We start from the raw sequence: 26,832 nt of genomic DNA on the forward strand, positions 1-26,832 counted from the left end.
AATACATTTATTGGCAATGTTTCAATATTGGAAGTATTTTTCTACTTTTTCAATTGCCAAAAAAAGGAAATGTGCTTCATTTCAATGCAAAAAGACTACAAGCATCTTTGCACAGTCCTGATAGTTGATTTTAACATCCAATAAGCCCGACTCTAACAAGCCAAAAAGCCAATCATAGTTAAGGATTTTTGGGTGGCACTTGTGGTGGCATTCAGATGTCAAAGATTTATCCCATGCCACCCTTGGTCACCCCTCTGGACACACTCTTTAGCAACAGGAAACCTTTGTGAATAAATTAAGATGAAATAAATACAGTTATTTGATTGCATTAACAAAATAGTGAGCTCAGTATAAAGGCCTGTTTCTATCTGTCTCCCATAAGATGTGTTTTGGCACCTCTGTATCGAGTTTTTAAGTGATTCAATAACTTATGAGCTTCATAAATATTATCAATCATCATCAGCCCCATACATGTGTGGGCCATTAAGCTCCATCCAAACCCATGTCTAGATGATTATGTATTTGGATTTACCATATTGAGCAGTTAAGGTGTTTTTCTGTGTTTCCATTTTATTTGGACTGCACTCTGCAGCACTTGTTCCAGTGAAGAGCACAAAAATCTTTACAGCTAAGCCGTTAGAAGATCTGAAATTCCTTCTTTCAACCCCTACAATTATAAAGTGATGAATAATGTGTCACTGAAGACAATCATTGCCATTGACACAGGTAATTACACAGCCTGGACATTGCTAACAAGCTGCATAATGGCAAATGGCTCATTGCTTATGGGGGATTGATGGTGATGGTTAAGGAGAAGTCAACGTTACTACAAAGTCATCATAATGCTCTCATATACAAGGATGACTTAAAATACTGGGGATTTTCCACATTTCTGTCCATCTCTCTTTCACAGGCTATTAAGTCATGGCCCAATTGTGTATGAAATAGCTCTGGCAAACATAGCTGCAGGGCTGGCTGTGAAAGCCTGGACAATAATGGGGTTACTCAGATCAAATGTGGCTGCAACTGAAAACCCAAACTCTATAGAAAAGGACAAAGAATAGATCAGATGACAACAACAACTTAAAGTTTCCAGAAGAGGCTTAAAACAACTACAAGGAAACACCAACCCACAGAGAATAAAAACAACCAATACAAACAACAACAAATAGATACAAAACAACCATCAAAACATTTAAAAAAACAAAAGAAAACAAAAGGACAACAAAGAGCATAAGTCTAGGTGCATAAGAGACTACTACAAAGGGACTTTGATAGACACAAAACAACCACAAAGAAGATCAAACAACTACAAAGACACCTAAGACAGCTACAAAGAAACAATAGGCAACCACAGATTATTTATACTTTTGTAGGCCTGGTTGTATATTGTGTCTAAGCTGTAGCGCAACTACCTGCCACTAGCAAGAGCTGTTTAATGACAACTCCCATAATGCAATAATTCTCTACCATCTGGTTGTAAACAAGCACAGCTAACAGATGGCATCTCGCAGTGTGGCGCCATTTGGCAGTACTTTGATTCAGAAAAAGAAGATAAAGTTATATGTAGGTTGTGTTAGGTTGCCTTGACAGGGGCAATGCATAACAAGAACAGACATGTGGATGTTAACCTGTGGCTGTGGTGCTAGCTCTGATAACTTAAGCCACAGAGAGAGAGAGAGAGAGAGAGAGAGAGAGAGAGAGAGAGAGAGAGAGAGAGAGAGAGAGAGAGAGAGAGAGAGAGAGAGAGAGAGAGAGAGAGAGAGAACTTCAACAAAACAATAAACCCCAGAGAGACATAAAAATTTCCAAAGGAGACACAGCCATAGAGCCACACTGAAATGCAAAAACAAAGAACATACATAAATAGAGCATCCTGTTAAGAGACTACAGTGACACATGCTTTTGATTTGAAACCAAGAAGCACACTACTTATAGGTCAGTCTGAGATCAGAAGATGATACTTGACAGTTAATGTTAATTTATCAACATTACTTCATAAAAAATTTAAAATTTAAAATGTAAAATAAAATAAAGAAAAATCAGTGTCATGTAAAACTATTGTATTTATATTTAGGGCTTTCCAATGTACATTAAAAAAGTTTTAACATGAATTTTAATGAAAAACGAGTGAATTATCCTCATTAAACCATGATCTGTGAGGATTAAAGAACGCCAATGGACTACATTTTGATTTAAATGGTTAGTAATGGAGTTAAAAATTAGATTTAAAAAAATGTGTATGGGGATTTTTTGGGGGTTCTGACACTTTTGGATAATTGAATATGCCCCGGGTCAAACTGACCCAGGACCATTGTTGCTGCTCCAGAGAAACGAACATAACAGGAAAGATAAGAAAAAAAATGCAGAATTTGCAGAGATAAAGAATCTGCATGAAAGTGGGAATATAAACAGTGATGCAGCCATGCATATTGTAATCACAATGCATTAACTCAACATGTAACAAGCAGGAAAAATATGACTGACATATTATTTAGCTTCATTCTCTCCTCTATTATCTCAGATAATAACAGTCTTGTCAGCAACAGAGCAGAAAGTTACACTTCTCAAAATGAGCCCCTGTGGAGCAAACCCACAGGGCCTTTGCTAGCATCTCTGAGGCACCACATGATAAAACTCAGGTAAGCGTAAAAAAGCAAGGTGTGTGAATGAAGCATGGATCATAAGTGCACTGACCATCACTGGAAGGGGCATCTGGTTGGTATAGTAATTAACCCTGCTGAGTGGTTGGCTTGGAAACTGCTGGCTCCACATGCCCCTGTCCACCCCCATCCTTCAAACCTTCAGAGGGGCCCAGGGATGATGGGGTGTCAAACTCTTACTGGTCACACTTATTAGAGCCAGTGAGCATTGCTGTGACCCTGCTGGTCTCTCCCACCATCTAAGCTCCAGGGTAGGATAAGAGGGGTGGGCTGGGGATCACAACGAAGCAAGTTGACTCCATGATAAGATTAGTGGTATATATAATATGGTACATCTAAAACATGAAAGAGTATCAGCCCAGTACAAAGCCACAAAGGGCATGCGCACTCATACAAATTATTCTTTCCTTGATCTCTCTTTTGAGCACAAATACAGAAAGGCAAGCACTCACCTGAGTGATTTAAGCAGAACGCAGTTGATAGAAGCACATTTTTTACTTGCCCTCTAGTGGGGGACGTCGCTGTCACAGATAAAGGGCTGAGATTAGTTTTGGCAGGGGCTAGTTGCTGCTACCGTAGCCTCATTTTATCTGTAGTTGTGATGATTGGCTACATCAGCTCTAAGGAATCCTCTTTGCTCTCTGGGGGTGTTGGGAGGCAGACAGGCTGATTCTTTCAGCAGTGTGACAAGACCAAATACGGGGCAATGAAATCCTAACAGGGGTCTGGGATTATTCTTTAGCAAGAAAGGATGCTAATGCAATTTGTAAACTCTGGCACATGGTGTAGTTTTGGGATGATATGAAGAAATCTAACAAGGTAAACCTGAAATAAACCTCCAGCACCTGATGTTTGAGTTCTCTTTCTGGTTCTTAAAGCTGCTATTGGTAGTCACAGAGTAAACATCTGTCCAGAGAGAGGGACTTCGAATGTCAACACTATCCCTCCCAACCAGATTTCCTCTTTGTCCCCAAACACAGATTGGCGTGTGCAGTCATCATAGTGCTGGACTCATAACCAATCGGAGGACGTATTAGGGGCCACCACTTAACAAATCAGGACAGAGGATTGGAAGTTACCTTTGATTGGTTTGTCATAATGGGAACGAGGGCAATAATAACATTGCTTGATACAAAGGCATTGGAAAACGCAGAGATTTCGCAATAGTCTCAAATTACTCCACTTACCGATGAGTACCGATGGGTATTATGACCTTTTCTCCAACCCCAGCAGAAAAAAAGTAACGTTTTAAATGCATCGTTAAAGCTCCTGTGAGAAACTTTAGGTTTGTGTCGACTTAGGCACCCCCCTGTGGACAAAGTGGAACATCATATCTCTTTAGTCTTGTACATGCCTCGTCTTCCTGCGTACTTTAAACACTCAAACATATCCCTCTTAAAATATATTTGCTGTGGCAAATGTCAGACTAGGCTTATTCTGTGGCATTCTGTTTATCACTTAGTTAGACACCTCCCCTTCAGCAGCAACTTCAGGCATCAGAAGAAACTACAAAGACATTGAATGCTTTTGATTAATATTCCTGACCACTTAAACCTAATAGACTAACAACTACATTTGTAGTGCACTTAGTTAGGCTGGAGATGCAGAAGAAAAGAGAGGTTTCCTTTCAAACTAAGTACTCACATTTCTCTTTTTTTTATTTATCCTTTTTCATTATTATTATTATTTTAATTGTGATGTTTTTCAGGTTATTTTTCAAATATGTGCACATTTCAGAATAATTCCAGGCAGTCAAATGCTTATTTCCTGTTTTTGTTTTTCTTAAGTTTTTTTCTGATGACTGTCAGTGTGCATCTATGTAGATAAGATAACACATTTTTTATATTACATTATTTACATTTTTCTAACTGTAGGCCTGACATAGCGATCACATGTTAGTGTCTAGGCTTGAGCAAAGCCACCTGCCACTCACCAGAGCTATAGCTCTAGTAAATTGTGAGAAACTGCTGGTTGGTTGCCCTTACCACCAGAGGACACTGTGGCTGCTTTGGATGTGGTACCTCCAATGTTGCACCTCCCACCTTATAGGTGTCCAGGATGAGGGGCCTCCTCCCTCATTTTCCACAATCATTTTGATGGTTTGTCATGTCCGTTGTTGCATCCTCAATAACCATGATAATCATCATTATGCAACATTGGCGATGTAGAGGACAAATAAAACAGAAATTGACTGCAAAGCTGTTTCCCTTGTGGTTTGTGACTCCAGTTTAAATCATAAAAAACTCCTGCTACAATGTTAAAAAACTCTGCTACCCTGATGTAAAGAAATTGACATGTGACATCTCAGTCAATGATTTCTTTAGATAAAGTTGTAGGTCTGTGTCTGGTTAAACTTTCATATAACCACTTGACTAGAGCAATATGTAGCCAGCACAGACATGTGGATGTTCACCTACAGATTGTTCTCAGTTTAGACTGTTTTCTGAGCGTTTTCTTAACTTTATGTGTCCTTTGGTCAGAATCAAAATTCCTGTTGCATCAGCTAGGAAATGAGTCACTTTGGAACATCCCTAATATATTGGAATGGGGTTGTCAATCTTGTATGCAAAATAATGATGGCAGTCTGAGCTGTTACATTAATGATAGGCCAACATATAAAACCAAAACTAAGGTATTTTAGTCAGATATTGGCATTTTGTTTTTTAGTTTCTGATCAAGCTGAATTTATTTGGGTTCAAATGTATTCTTAAAAGGCTACTTTAGTGTTTCCCCAAAATGTGAATGCGCCACACTTTTTTCTTGCACGCTTATAGAAGCTTACAAAGCATCTATAAGCTAATTTCATTAATTGTTTAAAGACTTTATAAGGAATCCCAAGCTGGTGTCATCTTGAAATTTCATTAGTTAAGACTCCATCTGGTTTATAAACTTAAACTCCACCGGGGGAAAAAAAAGACCCTCTACAGTGTGCCAAATCAGCTGCCTGGCACAGTTCCGACACTGGGTGCTAAACATATCTTCCCAACTTGAATCCTTTCTCTCCCCCTCGCCTCTTATTTTATGTCAGAGATTAAAAATAGCAAGTGGCCTTCTGCAGAATAAGCAGTTCATGGATTCTGGCTTTGACGCTGTGTTTGCCTGGAGAGGCCAGCTGTCACCTGCATGCAGGAAGAGTAGGCCTCAACACTGATTCTCAATACACAGTGAGCTCTGGACTTTGGCTGCAAGACAAAACTGGTGTGTTGCATCTATTTTACAGCACTGGAAAACTTTTGGTGTCTTTAAACTAAGATTTTAAAGTTATATAATGTACAAAGGGAGTTTCTGGGTATATATATTTTTAAGAACATTTATCTCCTTTAACTTAAATCTGACCCCATTAAGGCAAAATCAAACTCAAAAAGGTGAGAACAGGGAAGAAAAATATATATAGCCAATTAAAATGTACATCCTTCTAAAAGTTGACATGTTTATCCAACTGAAAACAGAATTTAAGTATTTCTATGATTAACCCCAACAGAGCATAAAAGTTTTATGCTTGATCAATTCTCCATCAAGGCTGGGAAGAAGAGAATCAAGTTAAGCTGCTCTAATCTGTAAAACAATCAAAAGACTGAGGCTGCTGCATTGAGAATTAATGAGAGACCAACTTTAGAAATTATCCAGAGTGATTTTCTGCAGATACAGGCTCATTTTCCGGTTCAGAACATGACTATCAAACAAATCTAATTTGTGTGTGAAAGCTCAAACAAATATTACACCAAGTTCACAAAGTCAGCTTCTGGAGTTCAAGTTTTGATTGGACAACTCCTGCCAGTGTGGTTTCCTGCAGGAACAAATGTCATAAGGTTGGAGGTGTAACTCTTCTTTGACACTACTGAGAGTATAATCTGTAGTACGATTACTCTTTGCCAGGAATTCCTGCACATGAAAAACTTTTAGGTTTCTTTGGGAGGTGTGCATGCATGTGGATTGGAAAAGACCAAGTTCAAACAGGCCACAAAGCAGGTACATGTAGTCATATTTATAAAGAACAAGGCACAATTAGTCTCAGTCCAACATCAGCTTCGAGATGAGAAAACTAAAGAGCATCCGATTTGTAAGATTCATCCATCCAGATAAATAGATATCAATAGACTCTCTTATGTTAATAGTAAGAACTTACACACATGTACAACACATTCATTACAAGCCAAATTGAACCCCTGTGAGATTAATCACCAAATGCAGCACTGACGTTCTTGGCATCCCCAAGGAAAAAGGAAAAAGCAAACAGTTGGGATTATCTCAACACAGGGGAAACGTTTGAGCTGCCATATTTATTATTTTTTGAGCTAAATTCGTCCTTCAGGGGATGAAGTTTGCAACTCGATTGATTTCAAAATTGGCTGTTGCATGAAAAAAAAGAAAAGCCTGTCTGGATACAAAAAAAGTGCAACTCCAGCTCTGTGAATGGTGGCTGGAAAAGTGCTTTCTGTTTCACTGACAAAAACAGAGTGGCTGCAGGTACATTGTGAGAGAAGTACAAAGAGCGATTAATGCAATTATTGATAAGAAATGAGCAAGAGAGGGATTGAAATAGGCGACTTCAGTCTTTTAGTGATGTGAGATCATGACAAGTGGTCACAATGTCAGGTGTTTCTCAGCAGATTGACAGTGAAAGTCCAACTCCCCTGTATTCGACACCTCTGTGGTCCGGCTCTCTGAAGCTGGTGTTGAGGTTTCTACATGTTCAGATACCTTATAGTCCCGGGACACGCATGGCCGTTGACTCACCTCTAGATGATCAATACAGTCTTTTTTCATTTGAAGCCATGGAAAGTCCGATTCAGTGTTTGGGACACCTAACGCCAGAGCTGCTTCCTCACCTTCCTCCACTGTGGACCCCAGTTCCTCAACCTCAACTCCGTCTACCTCATGCCCCGCCTCCTCCACAGGACTCCGCCCCTCCTCCAGCCCTATGGAGCCTCCATCTTCAGCCAGGGTCACGATTTCTCCAAAACTGCTGTCAATCCCATTTGTCTCTACACCCACGAGGGGCTGCAGGCTGTTGAGAAGTGCAGGTGAGTCTTCCCCGCTGATGCCATCTGTGCCAAGGTTGATGCCAGCGGTGTGGCTTTCCCACAATGATTCATGGGAACTTCTGTTGTCTGACACAGCTGGGAGAGGGAAGAGGAGACAACTGGTCATTTTAATTACTCACTTGATCTGAACCCATTGTAACATCAGAAAACAAGTATCTTTGCCCTTTTTTTGTTCCTTTAAAAGGATCACTTGAGGTTGGTTTAAAAGAGTCCTATACATGTTTCTCAGGGCATCAAGCTCACCTTTTCAATTACTTCTTTCGCTTAATATATTACAGCCAGCATTTACCTGCTTAATTTAATTAATTTGCAATGATATTGATTAAATGATCAATTATCTTTTTTGTGTGAATATTTACTGTCTTTTCCTACTTGGTCTTTGGTGTAATGCTCAGCATTTTAAACACCAAACACTAATAGATTGTTACAAGTCAGGAAAAAAAAGTACCAAAAATTCTAAGAGCACATTGTTATGGATGTAATGCCGAGACTCTAGTTTTGATCCAAGGTACTAGTCTTTTTGACTTTTTTTAAAACTTATTTATAACCAGTTTTGTCACCTGTAAATGTAACATCAGTTTACTCTGCAAAGATTAAAAAATAAAAGATAAAAAAAAGGAAAAATATCATAAAAGAAATAATTTTATTTTGCCTGATAACAGTTGACACTTACAGCTCAAATGAGGAGTTTTTGGCTTGTTATGAAAAAGACAGACATTAAAATTGATGTGTCTTAATGACCAACAATAGTAAAGGGGACCATTAGCTCCAAAGTTGTTTATTTCTACTTTATATTTTTTGATGCCTGAAACTGAACGGCTGCCGTAAGCTAAGTGCTAAGCTCATATAAAGTGACTAACATCATTGTGCAGAAACTGCTTTTTTTAATCTTAACAATTCTCGATTTTGTGATCAAAAGAAAGTTGGATGAGATTTTTTTCTTTAAAAGAAAACTCTACTTCCACATGTAGAGGACAGGCTCACAAAATAAAGTCGCATTCACACTAGAGCTGAGTGATGAGAAAGCTTATTTGAACCCTGGTGCGGACCAAAGAGTTTGACTGAAAACACGTCTCTGGTGAACCCTGGTGCAGTTTGTTTGAGGGGTGAAAGCGAAGCGAACCAACTTATACACACTTGAAGGCAGGAAGTTGCATAAAGTGCAGCGCATCATAGGTAGAAAGAAGAAAAACAAAGCAAAAGCAGAAACCCGAAGTCTGCATAGATTAGGTGTTGTTCCATTGTTTATGTGGCGAATGAGTCAATTTCTCATTTTCTGTTCTGGCCAATCGATAAGCTGTCTTTTCTTCTTCCTCTTCTTCGTCTGTGTTTGTTTGGTACAATACCGCCACAAACAAGCAGTCGTTATAACCACGTCACATCGTCCAGATGGTTTGGTTCTTATGACCAAGTGCAGTGTGAAAGTGATCCAAACCACATGAAAGTGAAACAATGTTGGTATGTCACCCCCCAATTGAACTGAGACCCCCGGACTATCATGTGTGAAATCAAGCTGAGAGGTACAGCTTTGACCACGGGGGGCACCAAAGTCAAAGGGGCTTCAAGAGTGTCAAACAGGGAGAGATAAAAAGAAAAGTTAGACAGAAGTTTTATGGAGAAAAAATATTTTTGATAGTTTACAAATCATTTACAACCTATATTTAATTAAAAATAGTGCAAAGACAACATAGCAAATGTTGAATCTAAACAATTTTTTTGATTATGAAAAAAATGCTCATTTTAAATTGATGCCAGCAACATGTTTCAAAAATGTGGTACAGTGAAAACAAAATAACGAAATAGTTGGAAAAAAAAAAGAAACAACAACTTGGAGGAAAATCTCTAATTAGGGTAATCTGCAGTGGGTTAGTAACATAACTGGGTATAAAAAAAGGCATTCCAGAGTGGCTGAGACGTAAAGATGGGAAAAGGTTCACCACTCTGTGACAGATTTTGTGAGCATAGAGTTGAACAGTTTCAGAATGATGTTTCTCAGTGTAAAATTGCTGAGAGTTAGGGGATTTCATCGTCTACAGTACGTAAAATCATTAAAAGATTCAGAGAATCTGGAGAAACCTCTGTACAAAGGGTACAGGGCCCAAAACCAATACTGGATGGCAGTGATCTTTGGCCCCTTGGGTAGTACTGCAAACAGTCACTGCATGGGTTCAAAATCACTTCAAAAAACACCATCAGTGACCAGCTTATCACTGCATCTACAAATGCAGGTTAAAACTGCATCATGTAAAGTGGACACCATGTATAAACATGATCCAGAAACACTGGCAACTTCTCTGGGCCTGAACTCAGTTAACATGGCCTGAGGCAAAGTGGAAAACTGTCCTGTGGTCTGACGAATCAAAATCTGACATTCTTTTTGGAAATCATGGACACCACACTCTTGAGGAGAGAGGGATCACCTGGAAGAACTTGCATATTTCAGCAAGACAATGCCAAACCACATTCTGCATATATAACAACAGTGTGGCTCCTCAGTAGGAGGGTCCGGGTGCAAAACTGGCCTGCCTGAAGTCTTGACTTGTCACTCAAACATTTGGCGCATTATAAAACAAAAACTACTACAAAGAAGACCCTGAATAGGACTGAAATCCTATAAAAATGCTGTATTCTTTATTTAACAATCCCATTTTTCATTTATCTTAAATCAGATATTGTGTTTCATTGATTTGCAAACCATAGAAATCTGTTCTCAACATTTGGGTCAACATTTTGCTCAGTGTCCCAACTTTTTTGGATTGGATCTTGTACATGTGGGGTTGCATAGACACAACGTGAAAAAAATACAAATAACCAACTGATATAAAGCAAGTGTGCTGACAGACCAAGGCTGTAACTTCAAACCAGTGGGAGAACATTCAAAAGAAAACACAAAGAAAACTTTCCTCTTTTCAAGTTTGAACCACTGTGTCAACACAGAAAGTTATTTCAATTACTTATGTGACTGAAGTGCTTCCATGGCAACAGGCTAAATATAGCAGCAGTGCCCCAGACAAGGGGACGCAAGACGAGTGTGACGCCCCGCATCTCGCGACAGCAACAGCTTAGTTCTGCTTCTTTGCCAAAATATGCTCTCACTTTGGGGATTACTGACCCATATTTGTGGATGTGCAGGCAAAAAGGTTAAAGACTGCACATGGAGTCCCAGCCACCTTTTCCCAAACACACACACACACACACACATGCACACACAGAGACAGACACACAAACATCCACACATGCATGCAAAAAGACACAGGAAGAAAGCAACACTACTTGAGCTGGCATCCATATTTATGGGCCCCCAACCCCCCCTCTTTTCAAAGAGAACACGGCAGAAGTTTCTGAATGTCAGCGGGCGAGAATTTGCCTCACATTTCCAAAATGCCATGGCATTTGGGCAGCTTGCACCAATGAGAAGCAGACAGGAGTGCAGGCGGGAAGGGAAAGGACTCGGGTTAAACATGGAAGATAGTGAGGAGAGTTTAGCACGCAGTGGCTAATTACAGTGTTTACGCCAGTAGCTGTGGGTGCTCTGGAAAGCAAGTTACACACAATTTACTCACCTTTGGGTGACAGCACTACGGGCAGAGATGTGACACGTGTTGGATGAAGCTCTGGTTGAAGGTTTGCATTCAGCGTGATGTTTTCTCGTGTACCTGTAAGTCCACCATCAAGGAACAAACACCCATGTTACTTTCAAATGACAACAAGAACACAAAGTTAGGAGTATGAAGACTGGATGGAGCTCATCCAAGCACATGCATGCGGTGTATATTTTGACACAGCTTACAAACACACACGCACGTATGCTTTGCAGTGCTCACAGGAAGTGGCTTCACTTCCCTGTCATCTGTCTTCATTAGTGATGGCTGCACGCCTCTTAGGCTGACACCATATGCTGCTCATAGCAGACTCTGCACTATAAACCAGACAGCACACATACACACACGGGACTGTTTTCACACAGACACATGCATACGCTCCAGTTTCTAAGTGTGCACATCAGCCTTTTCTTTCACAAAGAGCCTGTGAATAGGCCCTTTTTCTGACCATTCAAGTGTGAGGCTCAAAAACAAACAGAAGAATGGGAAAATGGATGGCTGGGTGACACGATGCGTGAGAATCATGAATGGTGAACGGAGACCATATTGTCATGAATGCGGTCCATATTGTTATGGATGCTCAGTGCTGACATTGATGTGGGAGCAGTGAGTGAGAGGGTGGGCTGTGAGTGTCAAGAAAAAAAAAAAGTTTCTCAAAACTTCTTTTTCTTCTTTTCACAACTTAAAGGGTTGACATTTGTGAATTTGACTGAAATGTCAAAATTTTAATTCATCAATTACTTTGGTTTGTTTATCACTGAATACATTCCAAGCTACTGACATTACCATAAGCCTCAGCTGTACCTTGTTTTTATAGCTCATTAGCAAATGTTAGCATGCTTACATTATAAACAAAGATGTCAATATGATAAACATTATGCTAAATATCAGCAATGTTATTTGAGCCACTGACTGAATATAAAGATAGAAGAAGCATCTCCACCTCCTCCCACGGTGCCAAAGTGATACCAAAATACCCCAGCAGGAGTGTTGACGATTTGTGAATTTTGGTGTTTCTGCAGTAGGGATTGGCTCTCAAAGCTGCCCTCTTGATGTTCCATCTCTTCCCCTAGCCTAAACACATATTTCACTTACATTTTAATATCAAAGATCTCTTCGGTCAGTACAGTATACGGTGTAACCGCAGTTTGTGCCGGTTTGAAGCACAGAGTCACAGTGACAGAAAGTTCAATGACTCTTGTGTTACTGATGGCTTTGTTTACTCCAGCCATTCCTCCTGAACTCTTTTATGTCTCAATTTTTAGTAGAGAGGGTAAGACACTGAAACCCGGGCCGCCTGCTTCAAGGACCACTAAAACTAAGCTGAACCATTAAAACTAAACGTATCAGAAAAAATTATATTTGGACAAAAATTGGCAAAGATTAGGACTAACTGAAATGACAAGATTCTTATTTGAAATGTATTATGAAATTTCACTGGGATTCATGTCCCATCTGTTCAAATGGAGAAGGCAGACTTTAAGAGCAATACTGCAGCCAATCACCACGAGGAGTCTCTCAATTTTTGGGGCCCTGCTTTTGAGGAGCTGTCATGCTGTCCATCCTTTTCATAGTCTAGGTTCTGAGCCTGTTAGAGAGCTAACTTCAGTATCAAGCTGGACCCTGAGCATAAACCACAAGACTGATAAGTGCAGAATTAAGCCGCTCATCTTGTTTCTTGTAAACATACCATTTAACAGTAAAGTTACTATTTAAAAGACATTTTTGAAACATGCCTTTGAGTGGTATTAATTGGTTTTAACGTCAGACTCGAATGCTTATTGTAACCAGGGGTGCATTAATACATTAATCATATTGTTTTATCAGTTAAGTGACTAGCAGTTACATATGACTGATACAAAGTGAAAACACTGATCCAAATTAGAGATGGACTGATTAATCGGTCAGCCGATTAATCCAGCTGATTAAAGGCATTTTAGATAATCAGCATCGGCTGATGCCTGCACTAAGAAATTAACAAGGCTGCACTGTAAGAGTGGCTGCTGTCAAATAATATCGACACTTCCCTTCATGTCCATTTTGCTCTTCTTCATCTTACGTTTTGCATTTGGCTATTCATGGTCTTTTCTACATGATGACATTTTTCCTGTCCTAAATGACAAAATATCAAATCTCAACTGTTGTTGTTTTGTGTTGAATATAAACTCTGATATGTCGGACCGAATAATCCAAGGTCAATATTACCTCTGACATAAATATCAGTCATGTCTGAAATCAAAGGCAAAAGCCAACGTATATTTCCATTTAATGAATCAATTAAAAACCTCTTATCACCTCATTGTGTTAAATACTTGATTCTGATTGGTCGGAACCTCAAACATAATTTGGTTAACTAATGGTAATGTATTAACAATGGTAATCAATTAATGAGCAGGACCTGCTCACCCTACTCGGAGTCTAATTTGCATAACCACCTGCTCACTATACTTTAACCCTTTCAAATGGTACCGTCTTCAAAGGAATCAATATAACACCCTAAGTGTTGTGATAAGATTCGTAAACCCTATTGTGACAAGGTTAGGGGAAGAATATGGATATCATTTTCCATCCTTCTATTTGAATTGTTATGTTTTCATAAAATCACAACACGCAGAACATTCTGAAATAAAAGCAGAGCTACTTTGAGTGACATTCAACACTGCCCTTAACAATCCAACACTCATAAAGACATCGTAAAGTCTTAAAGAAAATACATTTCAAAATTTGCAGAGTTTTGTCGTTGTTTCGCAGCTTGTAAAAGACGAACAAGTCAGCTGTTCTCCACAGGTAATGTTCTTCTTTATTTAGCTCGCGTAGCTGGCCTGTTACTTTAAGATTATGCTGGCCTTAAGTTTTGAGATAAGGGTAATAAAGAAGTTCTGTTGTTTCAAAGCCTTTACTTGGGTAGTGTTTTGATTACTGGTTTGAAGACAAGAGTAAGAGCAGCACTCAGACATACCCAAAAGTTTCCTATCTTTCCTTCACTCTCATGCAAATACAACAACTATAGATGTATATGCACCCATTCTACAAAGAGACAAGGCTTTTCTGCATCACATGATACTCAAAAATACCAGATCACAAAGTCTATCGAGACATCTGTCAAACAGTCACATGGTTGAACCCTGCACTGTGTACAGGCTGGCGCTAGAGTGACAAGGTAATGCCTTTCTTCTTCATTGGAAAAGTCTGTAACTCGACCAAAACAGAGTTTTATGGCTGCACTCTGAATCCACCTCTGTCTTTTCAATAGCTGATGCACACTGACAGGCTTTCAATTGCTGTGTTTCGTTCCTGCTTGCACTCGTTCAGAAGGGTGGACTGGCGGGGATCTATCAATCACAACTTTATCTGACTCACTGAGTCCAGGACATTGTTATTGTTTTTGGCTCTTCCTCATCCGGAGACAACATAGTCACCTCAAGTGTTTTTTGGGGCCTCAGGTAGGCAGCCAAGGCCTTCCATCCTATCCTGTTTAGCTTTAATATCCATCAGCCGAACTTCACATCACATCAAGGCCGCACGCGCTCACATCTCTCTCTATATTTCTGTCTCCCTAACTGTGGTGGACAGCGCGGTCGTCAGGCACTCTGGGCCCCCCTCGCCTACAAATTCCCTAATAACGGCACATTCCCCTAAATGTGTTTGTAATGTGGGCAATCATTTTCAGTAATGGATGCTTGTCAGTTTTATAGCGGTGAGAATGACGGTCTCATGACAGGGCACCTCCATTCAGCTGCAGCCCCTCCACTGCTCAATGTTGTTTATACACAGCACAACATCCCCCTCTAGTGGGAGAAACAGAGAACCATTTAAACTTGAGGTTGGATTTTGAACTTCTTTTCTGACAGAGCATTTAGTTTAGAACACTTTTTAACATTTAAATCTTGTGTTATTTTGTAAATTATAATAGTTCAAACTTTAAAAGAAGGAAACACTTGGCTTTGCTGATTTAAATATTTTAAGACATAAGCACGACTTGCATTAAAGCACTTCTAGGTGGATAGAATACCCTATTTACACCATTGTATTGCTTTAAAAAGGTCTCTCTTGCTCTTATAAAATGCCCCCAACACTCAAAATGAGTATCAACATGGAGAGACATACATCCACTCAACCAAAAAGGATCACTGGTTTCATGAACTGACACATGAGCGGGTGGTCAATGGGAATGACACATAGTAAATGGTGAGCATGAGGTGACACATTTTCTGGGTGTCTGCCCAGATTTGTCCTGGCATGACACAGTGGAGGGCATGGATGGGCTAAGTGGGGCAGAAGGAATACATACTCCCAATTCCCACGGATATGCGGTAGGTCAAGCCTGAGACGCAGCCGGATGGAGAGAGAGACACATCATTATAAACATAAAAGCTGTTGTATATATTGAGATTTCTTTTTTTTTTTTAAAGAAGAGAGCAGTTAAAGGTTTATAAAAACAGAATTTAATGGTTTGCAGATCATTCAAAGTATGTATTTGATTCAGTGCAGAGATAACATCAAATAATGAAACTGAAGAAAAGGGCCAACTTCCAGTTTTTTCAGTCTTTGGTGAATCATTAACTATTGAAGACATAACTGACATAATTTGCTAACACACCAATACAAACACATCCCGAGTCACACGGTTATGTTTGCAGATGGCGTGGAACAGTCACAGGTGTCAACCCGGTCAAAGTATATGCAGAAATATTAAAACAATGTTGTGACAGTGGATGTATACTTTGGTTGTTGATTCGTCATTTAACTACAAGAGACTGATGTTCAGTACTAAATCAAATTACTGCTTACTTGATTCAAACTCAGAAACATGAAAACACATCTGAATTTAAAGTGAATTTATTTTTTAAAGTTATTTTGTGGCATTTTCTTTTTACCGTATTAGATAAAACAGTGAAGAGAAAGTGAATGTGGAGAGTTCAGGGTCAGAGGAGACATGCAGCAAAGGGTTGAGACGAGGAGTCTAACCAGCAACCGCTGCAGCAATGACTCTAGCCTCTGTGTATGGGGCACAAGCTTCAAAAGGTACAGGCGGTAGTATTTAGCGACATTTAGCAGAACAGACTTGGTAGGAATGGAATATACTTTTTATGAGTATGTTTAAATTGATGTTTAATCACCTGAATATGAAAACAATTTTGTCTTTGCAAATTTAAAAAGAGCCTTTTATAGGAGCAGGTCCCCTTCCATGGAGGCTGCCATCTTGCACCATCATGTTTGTACAGCAGCACAGAACAGAGTAGTTGGGGCCATACTCATTTTGGTATTTAGTGAGTGCTCCATAAAAATGAGAGTGCTGGTTGTTGTTGTGTGCAAGAATTTGTGCTGTTGGAAGTTTTTGATGGTAAAAACTTGACCAGTGGAGAATTATACTGAACATGCATCACAGGAGTTTTTTGTCCTCAAAGTTTGCTGTTCCTTCTGGAATTTCACATACGGGCAGCATTTTGATCTGGAATGTGACTGCTAGATATCGATTCATATTTCCACTTCTACACACTGTACCTTTAACCACTAAGTCAAGCCACCTATTTATTTTTAGAACATAGTAAAGTTATATCTGTTACAAATTAGAGTGCCATTCAAATGCTGTTAAAAGAAAGTATTTGACTGAGAGACAGTCCAATGACTGTAACTTTTCTGTGTTTAGTAAGTGGGTTGTTAAATCATTAAGGGGATTTAATATTGAGACTGTAATGTTGTGCAACCTAAATATTTTTCTTCAATAGAGACTTTCACAGTTTGCTCATAGACCCACCTGGAAGACTCCACAATCCTGAGACCTCCAAGGTCTTCAGCTTCCTTTCCAAATCTGCAACTCTGTTTCCCAAGATCCTGTGGGCCAAGCACTACGTGTCAGCTTACATGGAAATGATGGCAGTGTTTGAGTCTTCCTAACTGACAGTGTTTGCTTTGAGGGCGGAGGAGGAGGATTGTCACGACAGGTTGGCAAACCTGTTAAGTGTCATCTTGGGTAAAATTAGGAGATTATTTGCATAAACAGCAAGGGAATTACCTGTTGGTGTGCCTCTGGTGCTGGATGACCAGGTTCTTTTCATGGATGGTCTCCAGCAGAGCTGTGGCCAGGGACTTGAGGTCGGATATGGACTGAGGCGTGGCTGGCAGACTGCAGCCCTGCTCTTCCAGAAGCATTCCTTGGACTACACATAAAGAGGAAGGAAAAAATAGAGGAAGAGAAGATTAAAAGGACAGCAAGAGGGAACAGAACAAAAAAAATGAAGGGAGAAAATATATCTTCTACCTTTCACATACAATATATACAGAGGATACAATACTACTAGGCTTTGGTGTATAAATATCAACAGCAGACTTTGGTGTGTGCAGGAAACAGAGAGAAAAAGCAGGTGGACGGCAATCCTGGCTCCCATTGGCAACTAATGTGATGCCAAAAATGTGTTGATTTTGTATCTATTTAAACAGGCATCTGCATGCAAGTGCAGGTGAAAACTGTTCTAGACAACTTTCAACTTGAGCGATAAATCTCCTTGATGATATTTAACAAAAGCCATTTAGCATTTAGATTTCCTGACTTTGATTGTTCCGACGTCCACCCACCAAACAAGCATTTTAAACGGAGCTTTCCTCCTCTTTTCAGGACAAACCTGACAAAGCTAACACTTCTAGTTTTTACAAGTCTCATCATGAAATTAATGTTTTAAATGCGAGTAAATCACAAAAAAACATTGGTTCATTTTGTAGCTCATACAGCTAAAGTAAACCAGAGTGAAACCTAAGTGTAATTCACTATTGACAGTGAAACTGAGACACGCCATAACAGAATAACAGGTACAACTCAAGGGGACATAATACACCCAGCAACAATGGTTTGCAGACATGTCTTAAGGGGTGAATTTGACACATGGTCGCCCCCCCCCCCAACTGTTCATGGCACAGATAGATCTGTACGTGTTTTATTGCAAAATGCTGGCCGTGCAGCAGAAACGCTGTCATTGCTTGGTCAATTACATCCCACGGGGTAGCACGATCATCTGTTTCAAGTACTGGTAGGTCTCAGTTCAACGGTAGACACTGACGATTTACTCTGGCTCACTTCAGCATTTTGAAACTGAAAAAGAAACCTGTTTTCTTGTGTGACTTACTTAAAGTGTACTGGTCACAAGTTTGTTGAAATAACAACATTATGATACAGATGCAAGCTTTGTCAGGTCTGTCCTCAAGAGGAGAAGAAAACTACTTTTAAATGTTTGTTTGTTGAACAGAGGTTGGAGCTTTTGCGTCTTGCCTGCTTTGCTTTCTACACAAACAACTTTATCAAGCATGCGCCAAACCTCCTGAAACGGGATTGGTCAATACAACTTGGATTACCACAAAGGAACATAAGAAAATCCAGACCGCCGGGCACGGATTCTACATTTTTATGCAGAATCCGTAAACAGATATTAGGTTGGATACTGACATTCAATTTCCCAATAATTCAGCTATAAAACTTTCACAATTAGCCTTAAAACATATATAAAAGCTAGAACAGGGGTGATACAACATAAGAGGAGAAAAACAGCATGACATGAGCAAGACAGAGATGGAGCATTACAAACAGCTGTCTACTAGGTGACACTCTCCTAACTTTAACTCCGTAGCCCACTGTGCTGCTTCTGCCAGCGACTGTCAGTCATCATGGCAGGCTCATTTTCCTGCCAGTGGTGCTCTCTACCACTCAGAATACAATTAGTAACACAGCTGGTGTCCGGGCGCTGGCTTGAAGGATCGGCAAAAAAAAGAGAGTTATTAAATAATGCAACAAGACACGGCTAGAAACAGAGAAAGGGAAGATGCAAAGTTTGTGTGATCAAAAGTGAGGTGAGGAAGAACATTTTGGAGGCCTTCAACACTTTCCAGAACAGCTGCTCTGCTTTCTGTTGATGTAGGACTTTAGAGAGAATTCAGAGCGAGCTGAACAGTTTGGATTTTCACCTTGTTTGGCTGAGAGGACTCCAGTGAGAGGGCTGCTGTTTGATTTCCCATATGTGCTGGAGTTTTTCCTCCTCTCAAGAGCCGTCTGTGGGAGACCAAAGAAAGCTGTGTTTGATGTGCGATTTAAATTAAAGTAACCTCTTGTTCTTTCAGAGGACATGCACAAGAATACAAATTTAGTCCAGATTCACAGTCTAGTCGGGTTTGAAGAGAAGCTTTTCATCTGTACCTTGTACTTCATGATGTTGGATTTCAGCAGGTTCACCTCTTCTTGTAACTGGCCAAAACGCTCATGCAAATACCTGCAGCACAAATGATCAAAATCACAACCAGCAGTGTCTAAGGTCAGACAGAGGGACTGGTGGCAGCAGATTACATGCAAAACATAACGGACGTTTGTAGTTTTGCGATGAAGCTCAGAGAATCGATAATTTTGTGACCACGAAATTGGGAGCAATATATTTAAACCAGTTTCATTTTTACACAGTACTTAAGTATTAATACAAGCATTCCACATGAGCAGTTCTTATTTTAGTTACTCTTGTATCACTTTTAAATGTTTAATTACCATAAAACTTCAATTAACAGCTGATCCAAATTAAATTATTAGTCACTTTAATTAGCCAGGTGTGGCTGGATTTTAGACAAATAATGCATCGATTAAAAGCAGTTAACTGTTTGTGGTTACTTTTTACTTTCATTGAAACGCCACACATGATTTACTAACTGACACGGCAGCATAAAAGAGCAGTAGGCTCCTGAATGCTTTTAATGTTGCCAGACAGAAATCAGAAGAAGCATCAGTCAGACTCTTCTCAGTCGATCTCAAGAAAATGAGGCGAGAAAATAAGCTGCACGTAAACATTTCCTCAGAAAACGATGTCACTATAAAATAGGGGTGCAACGGATCAAAAAACTCACGGTTCGGATCGGATCACGGTTTTGAGTCACGGATCGGATCATTTTTCGGATCAGCCAAAAAAAAAACAAAAAAAAAAAACAAGACAAGACAAGACAAATATAACTTTGTCCCTCCATTTATTTTGTAAAACACTTTGCCCATTAAATAAAAACAACATTCAACTCAAAATGTACTGCATGTGCAAAGCACCCTATCTGTGGGCCCAGTCCTGCCTCATTCACTGCATTTCATGGCATGGCAAGTGAAGGAGCAGAGGAACTTCAAAAGTTTCACTCCATTCTTCTTTCAATCGCTGATTTTCACCGTCCACTTTTCTTCGAGCTGCAAACTTGGAACACACCGTTTTATTCTAGGGTCCTACAGCTGGCAAAGTGCCAACATGCGAACTGCTCCAAAAACGAAAGTGAAAGTTAAAAATTGCACTCGCAGCAGTGGACTCCAAGTGACCCAGTAACAGCCTGTCTGCGTATCGTTGGCATGGAGACAAGTCCCGGTAAACACGGGGTGACCCGACCAAAACACAGAGTGAAGGAATAACAGTTCGGGGACCACAAATAGGCGGCCGGGTGCGGCCCGCGGGCCGCGTTTTGACGGCCTCTAGTCTAGTGGGTGCGCAACGAAATTTCATAAAGTGGCTCAAGCACATTCAGCCTTCACTGTATTTCACAGGGAAACCCAAAATGCTCCCATACATGTGACTTACAAGATGCAGGAGGTTTTTTCAAGTTCCTCTGCTCCTTCACTTACCATGACTACCGCTGCGCTTGACGAGTGAGTGTGGATTGAACATGCAGTCATTACGTGAACACGCGCAACTTTTTGCAACCGTGGAGAGGCATCCGTACGGATCACGGATCAACGATGATCCGTTGCATCACTACTGTAAAAGAGTCAGAGTCACCCATCATCTGATCACAATCAAGGCTAATATCACAATGAGATTTATCATCTTCAGAGTATTAGATGATCTCATCGTTTAACAAACCCAAAAGCTGAGAGACAAACCAGAGAGCTTTTTACGACCTCTCTCTTCATGGCCACCTTCTTGACCTCTCACTCCCTGGTTTCTCCTTCAGCCATACGAACAGATAACAATATATAAATCTCAGAAGGTCTCTGTGTGTGTAACTTACTAACTTATGATTAACACAGGAATAACATACTATTATGTCTGTGTAATGTGCTCACGGTCACCACACCTGCGCACAATAAAGCCGGAAATTAAGCAGGACCGGAAACTGCCAATATGTCATATGCCAACATTTTGTGTACAGGTAATCCTACTGGTTTAAATCAACATTATTTCTGTTTTCTGGTGAATGCTGCGAAGATGTTAGTGCTAAAGCCTGTCTTGCATTGATTTAGTTTTAGTTTGAAAAGAGGCAGGGATTTTTACAGAAGCATAGGCTGCTAAGATTTCAACAAGTTTCTGGGAAGCTGCAGCAGGTAGGAAACATTTACTCCTCTGGATTGGAGATTTCAATAGCCAGGGGTAGATTGTCTCGACACATATGAGAGGAAGTTCTACATACGAGATCACAACCTCTTTGTTCCACTCACCTGTTCTCCATGCAGAGGGCATCCACATCGATGATGCGTGCCTCATGGTTGCCCAAAATGTGGTTGAGCTCCACGTTGACTCGGTACGCTTTCTCTCTGAACACATTCCGCTCTGCCTTCACGTCCTGCAGCTCGTCTGTCAGAGCCTTCATGTTGTGCTCCATTTCCTCCATCTGGAAAAAAAGCAAGGCAAGCAACAAAATGCTTGTGAGCTTTAAGAGATACTTTAGAGCTTTGATGTAGAGTCAGCTGAGAGTGCGCTGTTTTTAGAATCAGCAACTTCAGAGCTTTCCACTGTGAAAATGTTTCTATTGTTTTCAGCTGAGGAAGAGGCTTCACTAAAGCAGATATGACTTAAGTCTTGGATCAAGAACATCAGCAGCAGCAGTTTTTAAAGGACAAAGGAAGCACTGCCATGACAAAATAATCAAATCGCAATTTCAGAAATGATACTGTCAACTCCTGAGACAAGTTTAGTTGAAGATTTCTCTTTGTTATATGCTCCTTTGCAATCAAACATGTTAGAACTATGAGGTAACAGCAAGGTAAAACTCGGGAACCAAACCAGGAACTCTAAGTCCTGTTTATATTTCCACTGCATGTGATGACCCTACCAACTGCAGCTTTAAGTTTCTACAGAGTTAGACATGTATTATTTATGTATTACAAACTGCGAGGTAGCCTGAGAATTCCTCAAGTGAAAATGATCATTTTTAATACATTCTAAGATCTTAAATGTTAAAAATCTAATTGAATATTTGTAAGACTTTTTTTAAGGCTCTGCCGGAACCCTGAACTAAACATTAAGACATTGTGTGATTCACCTCTAACTGGCCCATGGGATTTAGATTCATGTTGACTCTTCTGGTTTGGTTCCTTTGATAACAAATAAGATTAAAAAAAGGTTGGCTCTTGTGAGATCTGGTTGAGGCTGAGGATATTAATTTAGTTACTTGTCCCTGTATTATAGTTCTTAAGTTACAGTACTGGGACCTTTACATAGTCTCATTTAATCAAGCTAGTTTTATTTGGTGTGCAACAGTCTACATACATATTTAGTCTTAAGCCCTGACAGGCTGGGAGCTTAAATAACAGTCAGTGTTTAGTTAGTGTATAGTATGTGTACTTTTAGGATAAGTTTTAGAAAACAGAAGAAGATGTACTCACCTGGAGTCCCGCTCTCTCCAGCTGGTGGACGAGATCCTCCCGCTCATGTGCAGGGAAATGACGTGCCCCCACCTCTTCATCCCCCAGCCTCTGTCTAGTAATAGTCATCCTCAAGAGCTGTAGAAAAAAAAAATCACATGCTAAATTTGCTTCTCTTCTCAAACACGTTGACTCACGCACTGGATCGGTTCACCTTGAATGACTCCTAATGTGTGTTTGTGTGTGTGCAGCTACAAGTGACCTCACCTTGTTATCCCCCTGGGCCTCCGCCAGCCTCTGTGTCAGCTCCTTCACCTCTTCAGCGAGCTGTTTTGCTCGATCCCTTGAGTCTCTCAGCAGCTGAGCCAGGTTCACCTGAGGAGAAGGGGGACAGGAGGAGAGAAGGAGTTGAAGGGGACAGATGTATGATATATAAGCTGCACAATCAAAAGTCGTAAAACAGCTGGGTGCAGATAAATCGAGCCATCTTACAAAAGCCAGAATCAACTCAGGGAACATTCACCAGTGCATTTGGAGAAACAGCTGTGAAGGAACTATGTCCTCAAAAATGCAACTGTCCTTTTTGTAGCACAATTTATTTAGGCAACTCTTAAACTCTGGTGGCTAGCCTGATTTATACTTGTACGTTGAATCGGCGGCTTAGCCTATGCCAGAGATCCGCGTAGCTCCTGTACCTACGCAGAGGCCTACGTGAACCTCCTCCAAAATGTAACAATAAATACCGCAAGCCCCCGTGATTGGCAACATTGTATTTCCCGCATTTACAGCACTTTCGGGATCCCCACTCATCTATTTATTTCATTTCCTCCTCTCTCTATTCTTTAAATTAACATAACGCACTCTGAATCGCTGTGGAAACGTCAACGAGATTGTAGCGGGTCTGGAAGCAGGCAACCGGCTATCAGAGAGGCCGCACTGCCCTCAAGCGTTTCGACGGAGGATTGCTGCGCGTCACGGACACATCGAAACGCAAGTATGTGGTGCTCATGTCCTCGTCAGTCCCTGCTGTGTAGGTGAGACGCAGAAGTATAAACCAGCCTTTAGTGTCCCTGAAAGCAACACCAACAGGACTCCTTTGAGACAAAATGCAATAAAATCTATCCAAACATTTCATTTTTCTATCAGGTGGATCTGTGTTGTCACGGTTGTTTCTCCTTTCATGTAATAGAAGAACTTGCAGGCCAATAACAGGACTCATGAAATAGTCTTTCGACTCAGAGCCACAAAGCCAGCGTGTGATCTGTATCTGTTTAGTATTGAGAATAGTCACCTAACTGAACTGACCAAACGAAGGAAGAGAAAACACGCCACAAAATTTGAACTAAAGGATAATGAAGGTATGTGAAGTACTTCTGGTATAAATGACAGGAATAAAGTCTTGGAAATCAAATGCAACTTACTTGGTTGCGTTTTTCTGGTGGCAAAGAGGTGTCTCCATCCTGAAAAATGAAACGAGTCAGATTATTATTTGCATGCTTTGTTTCAAAGTAAAACTTGTGTTAAACATTCCCACTTAGCTTCCTGAGTAACCTCAGTGTTCAAAAGAGAACAAGATGTATGGATATCTCTGGGCACTAAGGATGCTCAGAAGCGTCTTATCTCCTTGTCATTTAAATTCTGAATAACAGACTAGTCCAAAGGTATGAAAACACAAGAAAAAACAGTTGTGCACAACAATACAGCAGAATTTAATTAACATTGCTTAACACTGGGTCTCAAGGTCTGTGGGTAAACAAAGCTATATTGGTTTGCTGAGTGTGGCTAGAGTTAGCAGAGACAGATGTTACCATGAAGGCCGGAACCACTCACAATAAGTTCCCTGTACTTTTTCTTGAGTCCCTGATGGCGCTCCCTCAGCTGGTTGGCCATCAGCTTGTACTGGTCTCTTTCCTGTTGACACGTGTCCAGCTCCTTGGACAGGATGAGGAGGGCCTCTTTCTTGCTCTCCAGCTTGCGCTTGCACACCAGGAACTACAGTAAACATGACACACAAGGGCTGGTCAAATGACTCGGCTGAACAAATGATGGCAACCAGTTCACTCAGGCTGGAAAACACACAGGAGCCAAGTGTTGAAAGTTTAGATAAGACACGGCGACAGAACAAGAGTAAACCTTGATAGCGGTCAGAGCAGCTCATACCCAAACTAAACAGCTGCAACTACAATGAAGATACATGTGCAGTAGTAGCATTTAGTAGTTTCCAATATGGTTTGAAAGTAATCAACGCCAATATAAAACTGCAGCTGATGAATGTGAATCAAGTTAGTCTTTATGTTTGTAATACCTGATGGAGTGGTTACTTTTTAAATAAGTACCCTACTGCTGCCCTGTTACTTTTTCTAAGGGGAGGGACAATAATAGGCCAATATATTGTCATCCTTAGAATGCTGCAACTATTATATCCAGTCAGTGTTTATGACATAACCATAACAACCTCCTAACCATACATTATCCCGCTTTTTACCCGGCTACTAACTTAAAGTACAAACACGGTGTCAAAAACATTGATTAAAAAATAAAAAAATATTATTTTATTGATTTAAAATGAAAATAATGCAGTTCTCTACAGATTTCCCTTACAATTTGCCACATCGCTATCTCATGACACCTCATGACACCTCATGACAGATTCTGCTCTTTAACCCTCCTGTTATGTTCAAATTGACCCTTTCTAAATAAATAAAAAAAAAAGTATTTTTTTTCGGTATGAAACTTCTTCCGCTTGGCTTAATAGGTGAAATGAACATGAGATGAAAATGGTTGATTTCACATATTTACAACCCCCTTAGCATTTATAGATATAGATACTGTTTGTGGGCAGTCAAGGTGGAGGCTAAAAGGGGTCAGAAGTGTCAAATACTAATTGTTTCTTTGCAACTGTGTGATATATTTCAAGTCAAAACTGTCTGGCTCTGCCACTGCTGAAACCGCCCTTAGGGGGTAGGTTTCAGTCCAGATGATGGACATCTCGCTTCAGCTTGACTGTTTTCATGGAAAATAATCACATTGCCTGATAAAGTTGACTGTCAAAAGACAACAGGATGAGGTTTTTGTTGAAAACACTACTTTTGCATGTATAGGACAAGAGATAAGATGTATCACTTTGTCCACAAGGGGTGCCAGAATTGATACAAAACAAAAGTTCCTCACAGCAGCTTTAAGGTAATCAGATATTGAGATGTATCATTAGGCCTGTATAATGGTCTTGTCATTTAATTCATTTATTTTTTGTCTCTGGAAATCCACCAGGTGTCATATCACATTGTGAGTTACCCTGCAGTTCCCACCTCTAAGTGTTAGTAAAGGGTATCACACCCCATTGAGAAAAGATTAAGAAAGATAAGGATCACATTACCTGGGCACCTCCTAAAAGTCTATTCCTTTTATACATCTGTGCAGACACTGACAGCATGTAGCCCCACAGGTGGGTTTTCTCTGTGTATCACAGCACCTTGCGTGTTTCAGAGAAGGAGTGTCCCTGTATTTCAAACCCAAGGATGCTGTCGGCCTGCAGGCTAGCTGACACCGTCATCGAAGCAACCTATCTAACGTAAGCTCAAGACAAGTGAGGCTTCCGAGATGCTGTATAAAACAGATCCTTGGTCTATTTATCCGAAAAGGAAGAGCTCTTCCCATATGGACAAGGGAGCCAATGTGAGAATCAGTCCGTGTCTGCAACAGCTGTTCACGGTCCACTCTACTTTCACTTACCTCGCTGACAAGCCCCTGCCAGTCGCTCTCACTCCGCTTGGAAGACTGCATTGTTCAGGATATATCTGTTAAAAAATGCCAGGTTGCAATAAGGTGCCCCTCCGCCTCCGTCCAGGCTGCTGCTCCTCGTTTTGTTTATCTTGCAACGTCACTTTTTTTTGAGGCTGTATCGTCAAGTCGCCCTCCATGAGCAATGAAGAAAGATGCGA

General features: G+C 40.4%; 1 protein-coding gene across 1 annotated transcript; it reads right to left on the reverse strand.

Moving 5' to 3' along the window:
* Positions 1–6,628: 6,628 nt before the first annotated feature.
* On the reverse strand, positions 6,629–26,827 carry ccdc149a (coiled-coil domain containing 149a). Its single transcript, XM_034677054.1, has 12 exons — positions 26,624–26,827; positions 24,722–24,883; positions 24,313–24,351; positions 23,159–23,266; positions 22,913–23,029; positions 21,746–21,918; positions 19,493–19,565; positions 19,264–19,348; positions 17,327–17,471; positions 17,069–17,145; positions 11,272–11,364; positions 6,629–7,783 (listed from the first exon to the last, which is right to left on the reverse strand). Exons 1-12 carry the CDS (start codon positions 26,672–26,674, stop codon positions 7,248–7,250), a joined length of 1,659 nt encoding a protein of 552 aa, XP_034532945.1. The 5' UTR covers positions 26,675–26,827; the 3' UTR covers positions 6,629–7,247.
* Positions 26,828–26,832: the final 5 nt, after the last annotated feature.

The sequence above is a fragment of the Notolabrus celidotus genome, chromosome 23, assembly GCF_009762535.1.
Source record: "Notolabrus celidotus isolate fNotCel1 chromosome 23, fNotCel1.pri, whole genome shotgun sequence".
Lineage (NCBI taxonomy): Eukaryota > Metazoa > Chordata > Actinopteri > Labriformes > Labridae > Notolabrus > Notolabrus celidotus.

Bases quoted from the DNA above. Each gene is read 5' to 3' on its own strand.
- ccdc149a (XM_034677054.1), bottom strand. From the start codon at position 26,674: ATGCAGTCTTCCAAGCGGAGTGAGAGCGACTGGCAGGGGCTTGTCAGC. The intron at 24,352-24,721 runs GTGAGTGGTTCC...TTCATTTTTCAG, and splicing joins AAAAGTACAGGGAACTTATT to GATGGAGACACCTCTTTGCC. The intron at 23,267-24,312 runs GTAAGTTGCATT...CCTTCTCCTCAG, and splicing joins CACCAGAAAAACGCAACCAA to GTGAACCTGGCTCAGCTGCT.